This window comes from Odocoileus virginianus, chromosome 3 (assembly GCF_023699985.2).
Source record: "Odocoileus virginianus isolate 20LAN1187 ecotype Illinois chromosome 3, Ovbor_1.2, whole genome shotgun sequence".
NCBI classification, from domain to species: Eukaryota; Metazoa; Chordata; class Mammalia; order Artiodactyla; family Cervidae; genus Odocoileus; species Odocoileus virginianus.
The window spans coordinates 14,426,320-14,438,278 of NC_069676.1; the positions used below are offsets into that span (position 1 = coordinate 14,426,320).

At 58.5% G+C, this 11,959-nt stretch overlaps 1 protein-coding gene across 1 annotated transcript; it reads left to right on the top strand.

Annotated features, from left to right (window-relative positions):
* The first annotated feature begins 283 nt into the window (after window positions 1-283).
* Window positions 284-8,808, top strand: STXBP2 (syntaxin binding protein 2). Its single transcript, XM_020916278.2, has 19 exons — window positions 284-371; window positions 1,623-1,672; window positions 1,941-2,022; window positions 2,517-2,593; window positions 2,748-2,826; window positions 2,924-3,027; window positions 3,415-3,563; window positions 3,769-3,853; window positions 3,943-4,073; window positions 4,172-4,279; window positions 4,575-4,632; window positions 4,769-4,834; window positions 4,938-5,018; window positions 5,755-5,893; window positions 6,360-6,469; window positions 7,207-7,302; window positions 8,004-8,089; window positions 8,187-8,344; window positions 8,666-8,808. Exons 1-19 carry the CDS (start codon window positions 335-337, stop codon window positions 8,749-8,751), a joined length of 1,782 nt encoding a protein of 593 aa, XP_020771937.1. The 5' UTR covers window positions 284-334; the 3' UTR covers window positions 8,752-8,808.
* The last annotated feature ends 3,151 nt before the right edge of the window (window positions 8,809-11,959 follow it).

Sequence of the window (11,959 nt, forward strand, 5' to 3'; positions counted from 1 at the left end):
ACTATGCCTGGGGAAGATAAAGGGGTTAATATTGCCTTGCGATCCCACTTTCTCTCTGCACACAAGCTAGGAAAGTGTGTCTGAGCTCACGCCTATGAACGTGTCGTCGGGGCGTGCTCCTCCAGCGACTTTGAAGGTGTCTGCAGTGTCTGCAGGGACGCTTTCGCCTGTCATTTCAGCAGGGAACGCAACTTCTCCGAGAACCGGTGGAGGGGCGGGGCCAGGTGGGCAGGGGGCGTGCCCCGGCCCTGCGGGGCGGGGTCCACGTGGATGACGTGAGGGCCACGCCCCCACCTTGGGACAGACCCGGAAGCGGCGGCGCCCCTAGGGAAAGATGGCGCCCTCGGGGCTGAAGGCGGTGGTAGGGGAAAGTGAGTGCCGCCCCCTGGGGGTGGGGGGCCGGGGGCGCACGGGCTCTGGGAGGCAAGCGGCGGGGAGTTGGGGACCTGGCTGGGCGTCGAGCATCTGACCCTCGAGGGGGTGGGCGGGGACTTGACTCTCCCTTGAGGGAGCGGAACAAAGTTGGGAGACTAAACTCCGGAGACCCAAAGGAATCAGATTAAGGGTGGCGAGACAGGCGCTGGGCATGGATTCCTAGACCCCCTAGAGAATGGGCGTGGGGAGGGCACCGCTGGACAGCCAGGCTCCGGGTGGGCAAAGTCCGGCGGGCTGGACTCTTGGGGCCCCATGGTGGGGACCGCGGCCGGCCGGGCCTGGGTGCGCTGGTCAGCGACCCCAGGTGGTGAGAGTGCTCAGGATGCGCGTCCAGGCTCCAATGCAGATCCAAGGGCGGGGGACGCCTTGCTCCTTGCCCGGCCCCCAAGAGCCCCGTGCAGCCTAGGGACCCTGGTATCCAGGCCTCGCGGGCCGGGTGCTGGGGGGAGAGGTGGCGGTCGTCCCCTCCCCCACCTCCTGTAGTTCCGGCCTCAGAGGCTCCTTCCGCCCTGGCAGTCTTGATAACAGTGGACAGGACACTCTTGCTGGGCGGGGCCGCCCTGGCCCTTTTGCCCACTCCCTCCACTAGGGAGAGCCGAGTGTGGCTCAAACTCCCCAAACCCCAACTGAAAAAGGAGCCTCCTCCTATGAAGGGGTTGATGGGGAGACAGGAGAGCCATTGATTCCATTTTACAAATGAGGAAACTGAGGCTGGATATTGGGTAATGGGATGACCACAGCCAGGCATGTTTCAGACAGGGATCCAGGGGTCCTGCGTTCTGGTTCAGGGTAAATGATGGAGGTGGAATGAGGGTGTGGCTGAAATCTACATGACAGGAGTACTCCAGTAGATAGGGGGATGGAGAGCCCAGCTCTGGAGGCAGGTAGACCTGTTATGTGAGTCCTGGCTTTCCAGTTACTCGTTTATCTAAAGCATATTTATCTACTACTTATGCTCCAGGCACTTGCCACTTAGGTGCTGAGGGTCCTTAGGCAACTTACTTCTCCTCTCTGAACCTCAGTGGCCCTGTCTATAATTTGGGGGTGACCAGGAGCTACCTCAAAGGACTGAGGGGGAGGAGTAAATGGGAGTTCCGATGGAAGTCCAGCCCAGGACCCAGAATGTTGGGGGAAACCGTGGGGCCAGAGAACCCCACATACTGAGCCCGCCCCTCATTTCCCTGCAGAAATTTTGAGCGGAGTCATTCGGAGCGTCAAGAAAGATGGGGAGTGGAAGGTAGGGGCAAGATAGAATGCCTTGTCCAAACCGATATGGGGGGGCCCTGAATGTGGGACACCCCCCACCTCCAGCTCCTCGAGTAGGCTGCTGGTCCACAGAGGTGGGGTCACGTGGGCGGGTCTGGGATGGGCTTGGGTGGGGTCCTGGGTCCTCTCGTTTAGCCAGCTCATGAAGCTGAGAGACTTGCCCAAGGCTCCAGCCCCTCCTCGGGGACAGCTTCAGCCTCTCCCACCCTCTTTTCTGTCCATTCCATCCATCTGGACAGGTGCTCATCATGGACCACCCGAGCATGCGCATCTTGTCATCCTGCTGCAAGATGTCAGACATCCTGGCCGAGGGCATCACCAGTGAGTGGCTACCCCCACCCCAGGCTGCCCAGCTGGGACCAGAGTGTGGGGTCCCCTGAAATTGTCCAGAACTTCCACGGATGCAGTTTCCTGTACAGAGAGCCCAGATATGGCAACCCCTAGATAGGCAGACTTCCCACGCAAGGGGCTCCCCAGCTGCAGCCCCTAAGGGCTCAGCCCCCCCCAGCTGTGTAACCCCTTTGTGTGGAACTCCATGTGGGACTCTCAGCATGTGACCCCGAGAATGTGTAACTTTCTAAGATCGATCCCCAGGAGGCAATGACTGTGTGATCCTGAATGTACAGAGCCCTGCCCATGTAGCTCTTAGCCCTGTGATCCATGGATGTGTCCCCTGAAGCTCAGGAGCCTCAGGGAGTGTGCATTTCCCCTCCTGCCTCTGTACCCCAAGTGTCCAACTCCCTGAGAGTGCGACTCTGCCATGTGCCCTGGCCCCAGTGCCATCCACACATGTCCCCTTTCTCTGTTCCTACTAGTTGTGGAGGACATCAACAAAAGGCGAGAACCCATCCCCAGCCTGGAGGCTATTTATCTGCTGAGCCCCACGGAGAAGGTGCCTATGATAGCGTGTGTGTGTGAGCATGCGTGTGTGTGGGTGTGCATGTCTGTGTGTGTATGGGGGGCAGGCAGCGGCTGGGAGGTTGGGTCAGGGGATGGTCTGTCTAAGGGTACTGAGCCAGGCCTGGAGCGTGATCCACCTTCCCCAGTCGGTACAGGCCCTGATCGCAGATTTCCGGGGGACCCCAACCTTCACCTACAAAGCAGCACACGTCTTCTTCACCGACAGTGAGTGAGGAGAGCCGGGTGGGGGTGTGGTGTGGGGGTCAGGGTAAGGGGTTGTGAGGGCTGCCCTGGCCTGATGCCCCGTCTTGCCCATTCCCAGCCTGCCCTGAGCCCCTGTTCAGTGAGCTGGGTCGCTCCCGTCTGGCAAAGGTGGTGAAGACGCTGAAAGAGATCCACCTTGCCTTCCTCCCGTACGAAGCTCAGGTATAGCCCAGCCTAGTTCTGGGTAGGAAGTGGGGCTTCGTCACCAAATATCCCAGATTCCCTAGGAAACAGGCAAGGCGATAAGTAAAGGGGGTGCTGAATCAGAAAGGAAAGCAGCTAACAACCGGTGGAATGAACTGTTAGTGCAGTAGTCACCTGCAGTTCTGTCTCCCTGGGCAACAGCAGGGGCAGCATACAGCTCACCTCTCTGTCTTCCCACCCAAGGTGGAGGGGGCTGGGGTATTCCACAGAACAGTAGTAGGGGGCTGCCCCAGACCTGCAAAGCAGGCTCCAGAGACCAGAGGAAGGCCCAGGGAGTGGCACATGGCCATGGCTGGAGGTGGGCAGGGGCGCACCTCCAGTGGTGGGGGCTCTCTGCCCTCCCAGGTGTTCTCCCTGGATGCCCCCCACAGCACCTACAACCTCTACTGCCCCTTCCGGGCGGGCGAGCGGGCACGGCAGCTGGAGGCGCTGGCCCAGCAGATCGCCACCCTGTGCGCCACGCTGCAAGAGTACCCGGCCATCCGCTACCGCAGGTGCGTCCCCAGCCGGATGCCGCCCTGACCTTGACCCCATCCTGCTTCCAACCTTGCACCTCTCTTCCAGCCCCAGCTCCAGTCCTCACCCTGACCCCTGACTCCCATCCCTAACCCCATCCCTGACTCCCAGTCTGTGCCAACTGGCCCTCCCCAACCCCACACCCTGAGGCACCCACCCCATGTCTGCCCACCCCGCACCCAGGGGCCCAGAGGACACGGCACAGCTGGCCCACGCCGTCCTAGCCAAGCTGAACGCCTTTAAGGCAGACACTCCCAATCTGGGCGAGGTGAGGGGGCTTTCTGGGGAGGTGGAGGGAGGCTCCAGCCAGGGTCAGGGTCAATGACTTCATACCCCTGCCCACCCCTCTTACCCCAGGGCCCTGAGAAGACTCGCTCACAGTTACTCATCATGGACCGGGCGGCCGACCCCGTGTCCCCACTGCTGCATGAGCTCACCTTCCAGGCCATGGCCTACGACCTGCTGGACATCGAGCAGGACACCTACAGGTGGGCAGGCCCTGGAACTTGTCCTCTGCCTTCACTGCAGACCCGAGTCCCTGGTCTTCAGCGAGTGCTCGCAACCTTCATGTCTCTGGCTTTCCCAGGTATGAGACCACGGGCCTCAGTGAGGCCCGGGAGAAGGCGGTGCTGCTGGACGAGGATGATGACCTGTGGGTGGAGCTTCGGCACATGCACATTGCGGACGTGTCCAAGTACGTGCGTGCGCCTGCGTGTGCTTGCGGTGGGCACTGGGCTTGGGGGCCCTCTGGCACGCGGTCGTCCCCTCGCTCTCCCACTGTGGACCCAGTACTCCATGAATGCCTGTCAACGAGCCACACCCCTCTGCTGGCCTCCCCATGCCTCTCCAGTGTGGGCTCGCATGCAACCTGTGTCCCCTGACTGGCATCCCCAGGCCGTGTGACTACCCCCCCCAACCCCCAACTCTGCCCTCAAATGACCATCTCGGCACCAGTCCCCAACCTACCCCCTGCCCACTCTCACCGCCAGGAAGGTCACGGAGCTCCTAAAGAACTTCTGTGAGAGCAAGAGGCTGACCACAGACAAGGTAGACTGTAGGATGTAGGATGCGGCCCGGGCAGGGTGGGCCACTTGGGAGGGGCGGGGCCTCGGTCGGGAGCCCCAGCCTGGACTGGAGGACTCGGGTAGGCAGGGCCTGGCCTCACACTCAGCCTTGTTTCCAGGCCAACATCAAAGACCTGTCCCATATCCTGAAAAAGATGCCACAGTACCAGAAGGAGCTGAACAAGGTGAGTGATGAGTGGAGACCAGGAGCCTCGCGCCTCCAGCTGTCACCCCGTCTCCACCCTGATTCAGTCTCTGTTACCCCTGACTCCCACACCTGCCCTGCAGTACTCTACGCACCTGCATTTAGCCGATGACTGCATGAAGCGTTTCAAGGGCTGTGTGGAGAAGCTGTGCAGCGTGGAGCAGGTGGGTGGGCCCTGGGCAGGGGTGGGGTCTGTATGGGCTGGGCTGGGAGTCCGGGACGGGGCCTGTGGAGAGGCATTTCTGGGGCAGTCTATGACTTGTGGGGGGTGGCCCAGCCTGGAGAAAGGTAGGACCTGGGTAAGGGGTGGGGCCTCTGGAGAGGTGTGGCCTGTGTGAGGGGTGAGATCTGTGGAGAGGAGACTGGGAGTGTGGGGGTAGAGCCTGTGGAGGCCAGCCCCTTGGAGAGGCAGTTTCTTGTGGGGAGGGCAAGCCCGAGGAGCTCAGACGCAATCTGCCTGCAATTAGGGACACTCAGGTTTGATCCCTGGGTCAGGAAGATCCCCTGGAGAAGGAAATGGCAACCCACTCCAGTATTGTTGCCTGGAGAATTCCTTGGACAGAGGAGCCTGGCTGGCTACAGTCCATGGGGTTATGAAGTGTCGGACACCACTGAGCAATTAACACACAGACCCTTGGAAACGCCGGCCTGGATAAGGGGCGGGGCCTGTGGAGAGGTGTGGCCTGTGCAGGGGGTGTGGCCTGTAGGGGAGGAGGCTGAACTTCGAGAGGGTAAAGCGAATAGGGGCATGTGTGCGGGGTGGGGCCTCACGGCGAACAGGTGCAGAACCTTCAGAGACTGGTAGAGAAAACTGAAGCCCAGAGGTCTTGCTGAGGTCCATGGGGACGTCCCTGCCCTGCCCCGTCCCCCAACGTGGTGGCTGACCCCCATGTCCTGCAGGACTTAGCCATGGGCTCGGACGCAGAGGGCGAGAAGATCAAGGACGCCATGAAGCTGATTGTACCGGTGCTGCTGGACGCTGCAGTGCCAGCCTACGACAAGATCCGGGTTCTGTTGCTCTACATCCTGCTACGGAATGGTAGATAGGGGGCCTGGAGTCGGAAGCGGGGGGTTGGTATACCACATTCACCACGGTCTCCGGTGACTGTGGGAGGCTCTCACCCCTGCAGATGCCCCCACACATCAGGCAGGCCAAACCCTGCAGATACCCCTCTGGACCTTGGGCCACCCTCCATTGGCCTCCGTTGGCATGGAGACCCTCTGAATCTATTTTTAGGACTCCTCCAAATTTGGCCCCCTCAACTGATTCCAGAGGCTCCCCCAATCTACCACCCACTCTGGGATTCCCATCCAGAGTTCTAACACGAGGAATCCGCCCTCTGTGCTAGCCTGGGTGGCTCCCCCGGTCCCAAGGGCCTCCCGACTACTGGATGCGCCCACCCCAAGCCCCTCAACCCAGAAGCCTGCGTGGCTCTGCACCCTCCCCCTTGCTCACCACCACCCTGTGAGCCTGCACGTAAGCCCCACCCACTGGCCGCCTCCAGGTGTGAGCGAGGAGAACCTGGCCAAGCTGATTCAGCACGCCAACGTGCAGGCGCACAGCAGCCTCATCAGGAACCTGGAGCAGCTGGGGGGCACTGTCACCAACCCCGGGGTATGCCTGGCAGGGAGAGGGGTGGGGGCCCCCCGGGGAGAGGGCGCTGGGTCAGAGGGGAGTGACTGGGGTCAGAGGGTACAGCACCAGGGCGGGGATACGCCAGGCGTGATGTGGTTCTAGGAGCATGGGGAGCCCTGAGTAGGGTCTGGGGGTTGGCGGGCAGCAGGGCTGTTCCCAGTCTCAGAGTCACAGGAGAAGTGGGGGCCATGAGGCAGAGAGCCCGAGTCCTGGTGGCGCTGCCACGTGGGGCTCGTGGTCCAAGTCCCACAGGTAGACAGCTGGGTCCCCAGCCCGGGGCACTTGGTCGACCCTGGACTCCCGGAGGTCTCAGGCCACCAGTGCACCCGGAACACACACAGCAGCTTCCCGGGCTCGGCTCTTGGCGCGTCCCTCCTCCCTCGACCTTGCTTCCGGTGCCACTCGACTGCGAGCACCTCTCATGTCCTCCCCCTGCCTGTCCTCTGCCTCTCTCCCAGGCCCCCGTCTGTCACCCTGTCCACCGCCTCTGAGTTCCCCTGTTTCTGCGTCCTCCGTCGTCCGTCCCCATCTCTCTCTCTCGGTCCTGATCCTTTTCTTTGTCTCATCTTGGTTTCATCATCTGTGTATTTCTTCCTCCCTCTCTCTCGTTTTCCCTTCCTCGCTCTGTCTGCAACCTCCCCCAGCCTGACAAGCCGCATCTGTGACAGCCTCCTCCTCCCTAATTCCCCCACCGACCCCACCCACCCCACCTGTAGGGCTCTGGGACCACCAGCCGACTGGAGCGGAGGGAGCGTTCAGAGCCCACCTATCAGCTGTCTCGCTGGACCCCCGTCGTCAAGGACGTGATGGAGGTACCGCTGGTGGGGGTGGGACCTGACCTCCCCCATCCAGGCCACGCTCAGCCCCTCCCTGCTCACTGTCCTAAGCCCCAGGGCTTAAGAGAAAATCCCTCATTATGGGCATCCCCGTGGCTCTGCCTGGGGTCCAGGGGCAACCCCATCCCACACTGGAGGAACTGGGGTGCAGAGAGAAGAGCTTAATTTTCTCTCCACTTGCTGGTCCCCTCTTCTGTCCCCCTCTGTTAAGTCTGCCTCCCAGGACGCCACCTGGGCCCCCCTTTACCCTGCCCATACCAGCCCCGGCCCCACTGTGGGAGCCAAAAGCAATGGCAGCCTAAAAGACCTGGCCAGGGACCTAGCTTCCTGCTTCCTGCTGTCTGTATGGAGTCCTGGCACCTTTGCCTACTTGGAGGCCCCCTTATCCCTATGGATCCTGGATGCCTAGACCTCCGGGTTCCTGAGGGGCGGGGGGCTCAGAATCTTGGCTTCTCCAGGGGCTGGAGGTCCACACTCCTGGGTCCCTGAGGAGCTGAGCAGAAGCAGGTCCCTTAAGAAGCCAAGCCCCAGGTCCTGGGTCATTAGGGGGCCAGAGGTACAGGTAGTGGCCCCTGTCTGCCAGGATCTTGGCACATGAACATATCCGGTGGAGGAGGCCCCAGACCTTGGGCCTCACTGCCTGGGCCCCTCTCCTCAGCCTCCCTCTCTGGCCCTAGGATGCTGTGGAAGACCGGCTGGACCGAAAGCTGTGGCCCTTTGTGTCTGACCCTGCCCCCACACCCAGCTCCCAGGCTGCCGTCAGGTGAGGCCGGGGACACCCCCAGACCCACAGGAAGTGAGGCTTGGGTAGGGGGGTGATCTGCCACCCAGTCTGACCTCTGCCTGTCTTCCTTGCACAGTGCCCGCTTCGGCCACTGGCACAAGAACAAGGCGGGCGTGGAGGCCCGGGCAGGGCCCCGGCTTATTGTCTACATTGTGGGTGGCGTGGCCATGTCAGAGATGCGGGCCGCCTACGAAGTGACCAGGGCCACTGATGGCAAGTGGGAGGTGCTCATTGGTGAGTGGCCAAGACTGGAGTCTCCTGGGCTGGGCAGGGGCTGGGAGCCCAACTCTCCCGCCTGTGGGTTCCTGGTGAACTGATAGCTGTGTGCCTTCTGGGTCCCCAAACCCTGGAGCCTCTGCAGGGCTGGCATCTGGGAGCCCTAGGTGAGAGGGGTTAGGGCTTGGCTTCCCAGGAATGGGGTCCCCTGGGAGTGGACCCTTCCCTTTCCAAGAGGTGAGACTCCTGAGTCCTGAGAGCCAGGGTTTTCCTGAGCGACCCTCTGGGTGGAAGGGTCAAGGGCCAAGGCCACTCCCGCAGCCCCTGCCTCCCGCCCAGGCTCCTCGCACATCCTCACCCCGACCCGCTTCCTGGATGATCTGAAGACTCTGGACCAGAAGCTAGAGGGTGTCTCCCTGCCCTGACCCCCGCCTGACCTGCTGCATCCCTTTCCAGAGAAATAAACTCCCATCTTTCTGCCAGCTGGCACCCACCTTGCTTTCTTTCCAAGGGAGCCATGTGGGGCCCACCTCCCTTGGGTCCCATCCCCTGACTTGTGCCTCAGGCCTCACCCAACCCTGTTCTTCCAGAGGGTGTTCCACATTCTAAGGTGAACATGGACTCCAAGATCTACTAGCTTCCAGGTTCCAGCCAACATCTTGGGTTGGCCTTTCCAGAACCTGGGAACCAGTGATGGTTCTCTTGGCCACGCTGATGGGACCGTCAGTAGTAGAGTATCAACAGGCCAAACAGACTTCCCCAGCCCTGCTGGCGCTGTCTCCTTGGGACTTGCAGCCACACAGATAGGAGTCTTTTCCACTTCCTAAGATCAGAACTGGCATTTGTGTGAGGACAGGAACATGGCAAACGATGCCCACCCAGTTCCCATCCCAGAGAGTTAGAGCTTGTCCTGCTTCTTCCTTTCCATTTCTGGCAGGGTATTCACAGGGGCTCCTAACTGCAGGACTTACCAGGGCTTTTACTGGGTGGATTAGTATGCCAGGCTGCCATGACCAAGTCCCACATTCCAGGTGCCTTACACAACAGAAATTTTCCTCTTCCATTTGTGGAGACCAGGAGTCTAAGATCAAGGTGTTGGCAGGGTTGATTTATTTAAAGGCCTCTCTCCTTGGCTCATAGATGGCTGTCTTCTTGTGTCCTCACATGCTCTTGCCTCTGTGTGTATCTGTGTCCTAATCTCCTCTTAAAGACACCAGTCATATTGGCTTAGAGTCTACACTACTGACCTCATTTGGACTTAATTATCTTTTTTTTTTTTTAATCACTTCCCTCCATTCTGGATCATCCCTTTGATTTATTCTCCCCGACTGACACTGTCAAAGAAAAAAATTTTTTGGACTATACTGACTCTTAATTGCAGCACACAGGATCTTTTGTTGCAGTATGTGGGATCTAGTTCCCCAGCCGGGGACCAACCTGTGCCCCCTGCATTGGGAGCATGGAGTCTTAGCCACTGAACCACCAGGGAAGTCCCAACTTAATGATTTTTCTGAAAGTCTCATCTCCAAATAGAGTCACATTCTGAGGCATAGATAGGGCTTAGGACTCCAGCATATGAATTTTCTGGGGACACAGTTCAGTCCATAACCCTCAGCTAAAATGAGATGTGAATCTTACAGCATGAATAAGAGCTATGAAGGCTCTTTCCTCTGGGGGCACAGACACATTGCCTGGTCAGAAGTCTGTACCACATGGGGCTAAGGGAGCCCTGAGGACACCATAATCCACTCAGCCTGGGGCAGTCAGGGAAGGCTTCCTGGAGGAGGTGGAACTTAAGAGAATGTGAAGAGAAAGTGAAGAGGTGTTACCTGGGAAGGGAGGGGGCGTGTGGAGGCAAAAGCAAGACAGCAGAACAGAGCCAGTGGGAAAGGGTCTTGAGAGGGGACAAGGTCTAAGAGCCACCTGGGGCCTGAGTGAGAATATGACCCCTGGATATGACCCCTGCTTGAGTGACGGGAAACTGCAGAAGGGATCTCAGCAGGGTCAGGTGGGGTCCAAGTGTAATGTGGATGATGGGGCTCAGCTGGGATGGGTGCCAGGGGAGGGGACCTTGCTGGGAGGATAAGCTGAATATCATGACCACCCCCCTTCAGGTCGAGCTCTACCCTACCTGTGATCCTGGAGTAGTGGCCCATCTAAGGTTGGGACCAAGAGAGTGTGGGCAGACACGGGACACCTAGGCCCCTCCTTTCCCACCTACCGAAGACTTGGCCCTGATTTTGAGGTCATCTATCCTTTTTGTTTTTTTGGTGGGGGCAGGCTGTGCAGCATGCGGGATCCCAGTTTCCCCAACCGGGAATCGAAGTCATGCCCCCTGCATAGGGAGCATGGAATTCTAACCACTGGACCACCAGGGAAGTCCTGAGGTCACCTCTCCTTTCAAGAATTTGGAGAAATCTAAAGACACCCTTCCCAGAAAAATCACACACACAGTTTTGCAGGTGGGGCCTTGGAGAAGCAAAACCCCCTCCAATTCAGCTTTTTTTCTGAGATTCACAGGGCTTCTCTGGTGGCTAAGTGGTAAAGAATCTGCCTGCCAATGAAGGAGACGCAGGAGGGCATGGCAACCCACTCCAGTATTCTTGTCTGGAGAGCCCCATGGACAGAGGAGCCTGGCAGCCTTATAGTCCATGGGGTCGCAAAAGAGTCAGACATGACTGAGTGACTAAACCACAATAGCAACAACTAAGACTTACATGAAGCTCCTGACAGGGCAGAAAGATGGGTGTGCAAGGCCCTCGAGTAGATAGGATGCAAGGAAGAAAGTGGGTCATCTCGGACCCCTGAGACATCCCGCCCTGGATACGAGGCTCCCTTCACAGACTCAGCAGGGAAGCCTTTCAACTGGTGGGAGGCGCAATGGGAGGGAGATGGTTTTAGAAGTGTTAACTTTAAAAAAAAAAAAAAGTTTATTTTTGGCCGCGGGGCACCTTAGTTCCCCGACCAGCGATGGAACCCGCATCTCCCCGCAATGAAAGAGTGGGTTCTAACTACTGGACCACCAGGGAAGTCCCCAAAATTTAGCATTTAAACCTTGCTCTGGGAAGCCAGAGAAATATCGATAACCTCAGATAGGCAGATGACACCACCTTTATGGCAGATAGTGAAGAACTAAAGAGCCTTTTGATGAAAGTGAGAGAGGAGAATGAAAAAGTTGGCTTAAAACTCAACGTTCAGAAAACTAAGATCATGGCACCTGGTCTAATCACTTCATGGTTAATAGATGGGGAAATAATGGAAACAGTGAGAGGCTTTATTTTGGGGGTCTCCAAAATCACTGTAGATGGTGATTGCAGTCATGAAATTAAAAGGACGCTTGCTCTTTGGAAGAAAGGCTATGATCAACCTAGACAGCATAAACAAAGGTCCGTCTAGTCAAAGCTATGGCTTTTCCAGTAGTCATGTATGGATGCGAGAGTTGAACTATAAAGAAAGCTGAGCTCAGAACTGATGCTTTTGAACTGTGGTGTTGGAGAAGACTCTTAAGAGTCCCTTGGACAGCAAGGAGATCACACCAGTCCATCCTAAAGAAAATCAATCCTGAATGTTCATTGGAAGGACTGATGCTGAAGCTGAAACTCCAATACTTTGGCCACCTGACACGAAGAACTG

Excerpts from the sequence above, each read along its gene's own strand:
- STXBP2 (XM_020916278.2), top strand. The coding sequence starts at position 335 with ATGGCGCCCTCGGGGCTGAAGGCGGTGGTAGGGGAAA. Across the intron at positions 2,594-2,747 it reads TGCTGAGCCCCACGGAGAAG|TCGGTACAGGCCCTGATCGC; the intron begins GTGCCTATGATA and ends CACCTTCCCCAG. Across the intron at positions 8,345-8,665 it reads CAAGTGGGAGGTGCTCATTG|GCTCCTCGCACATCCTCACC; the intron begins GTGAGTGGCCAA and ends CCTCCCGCCCAG.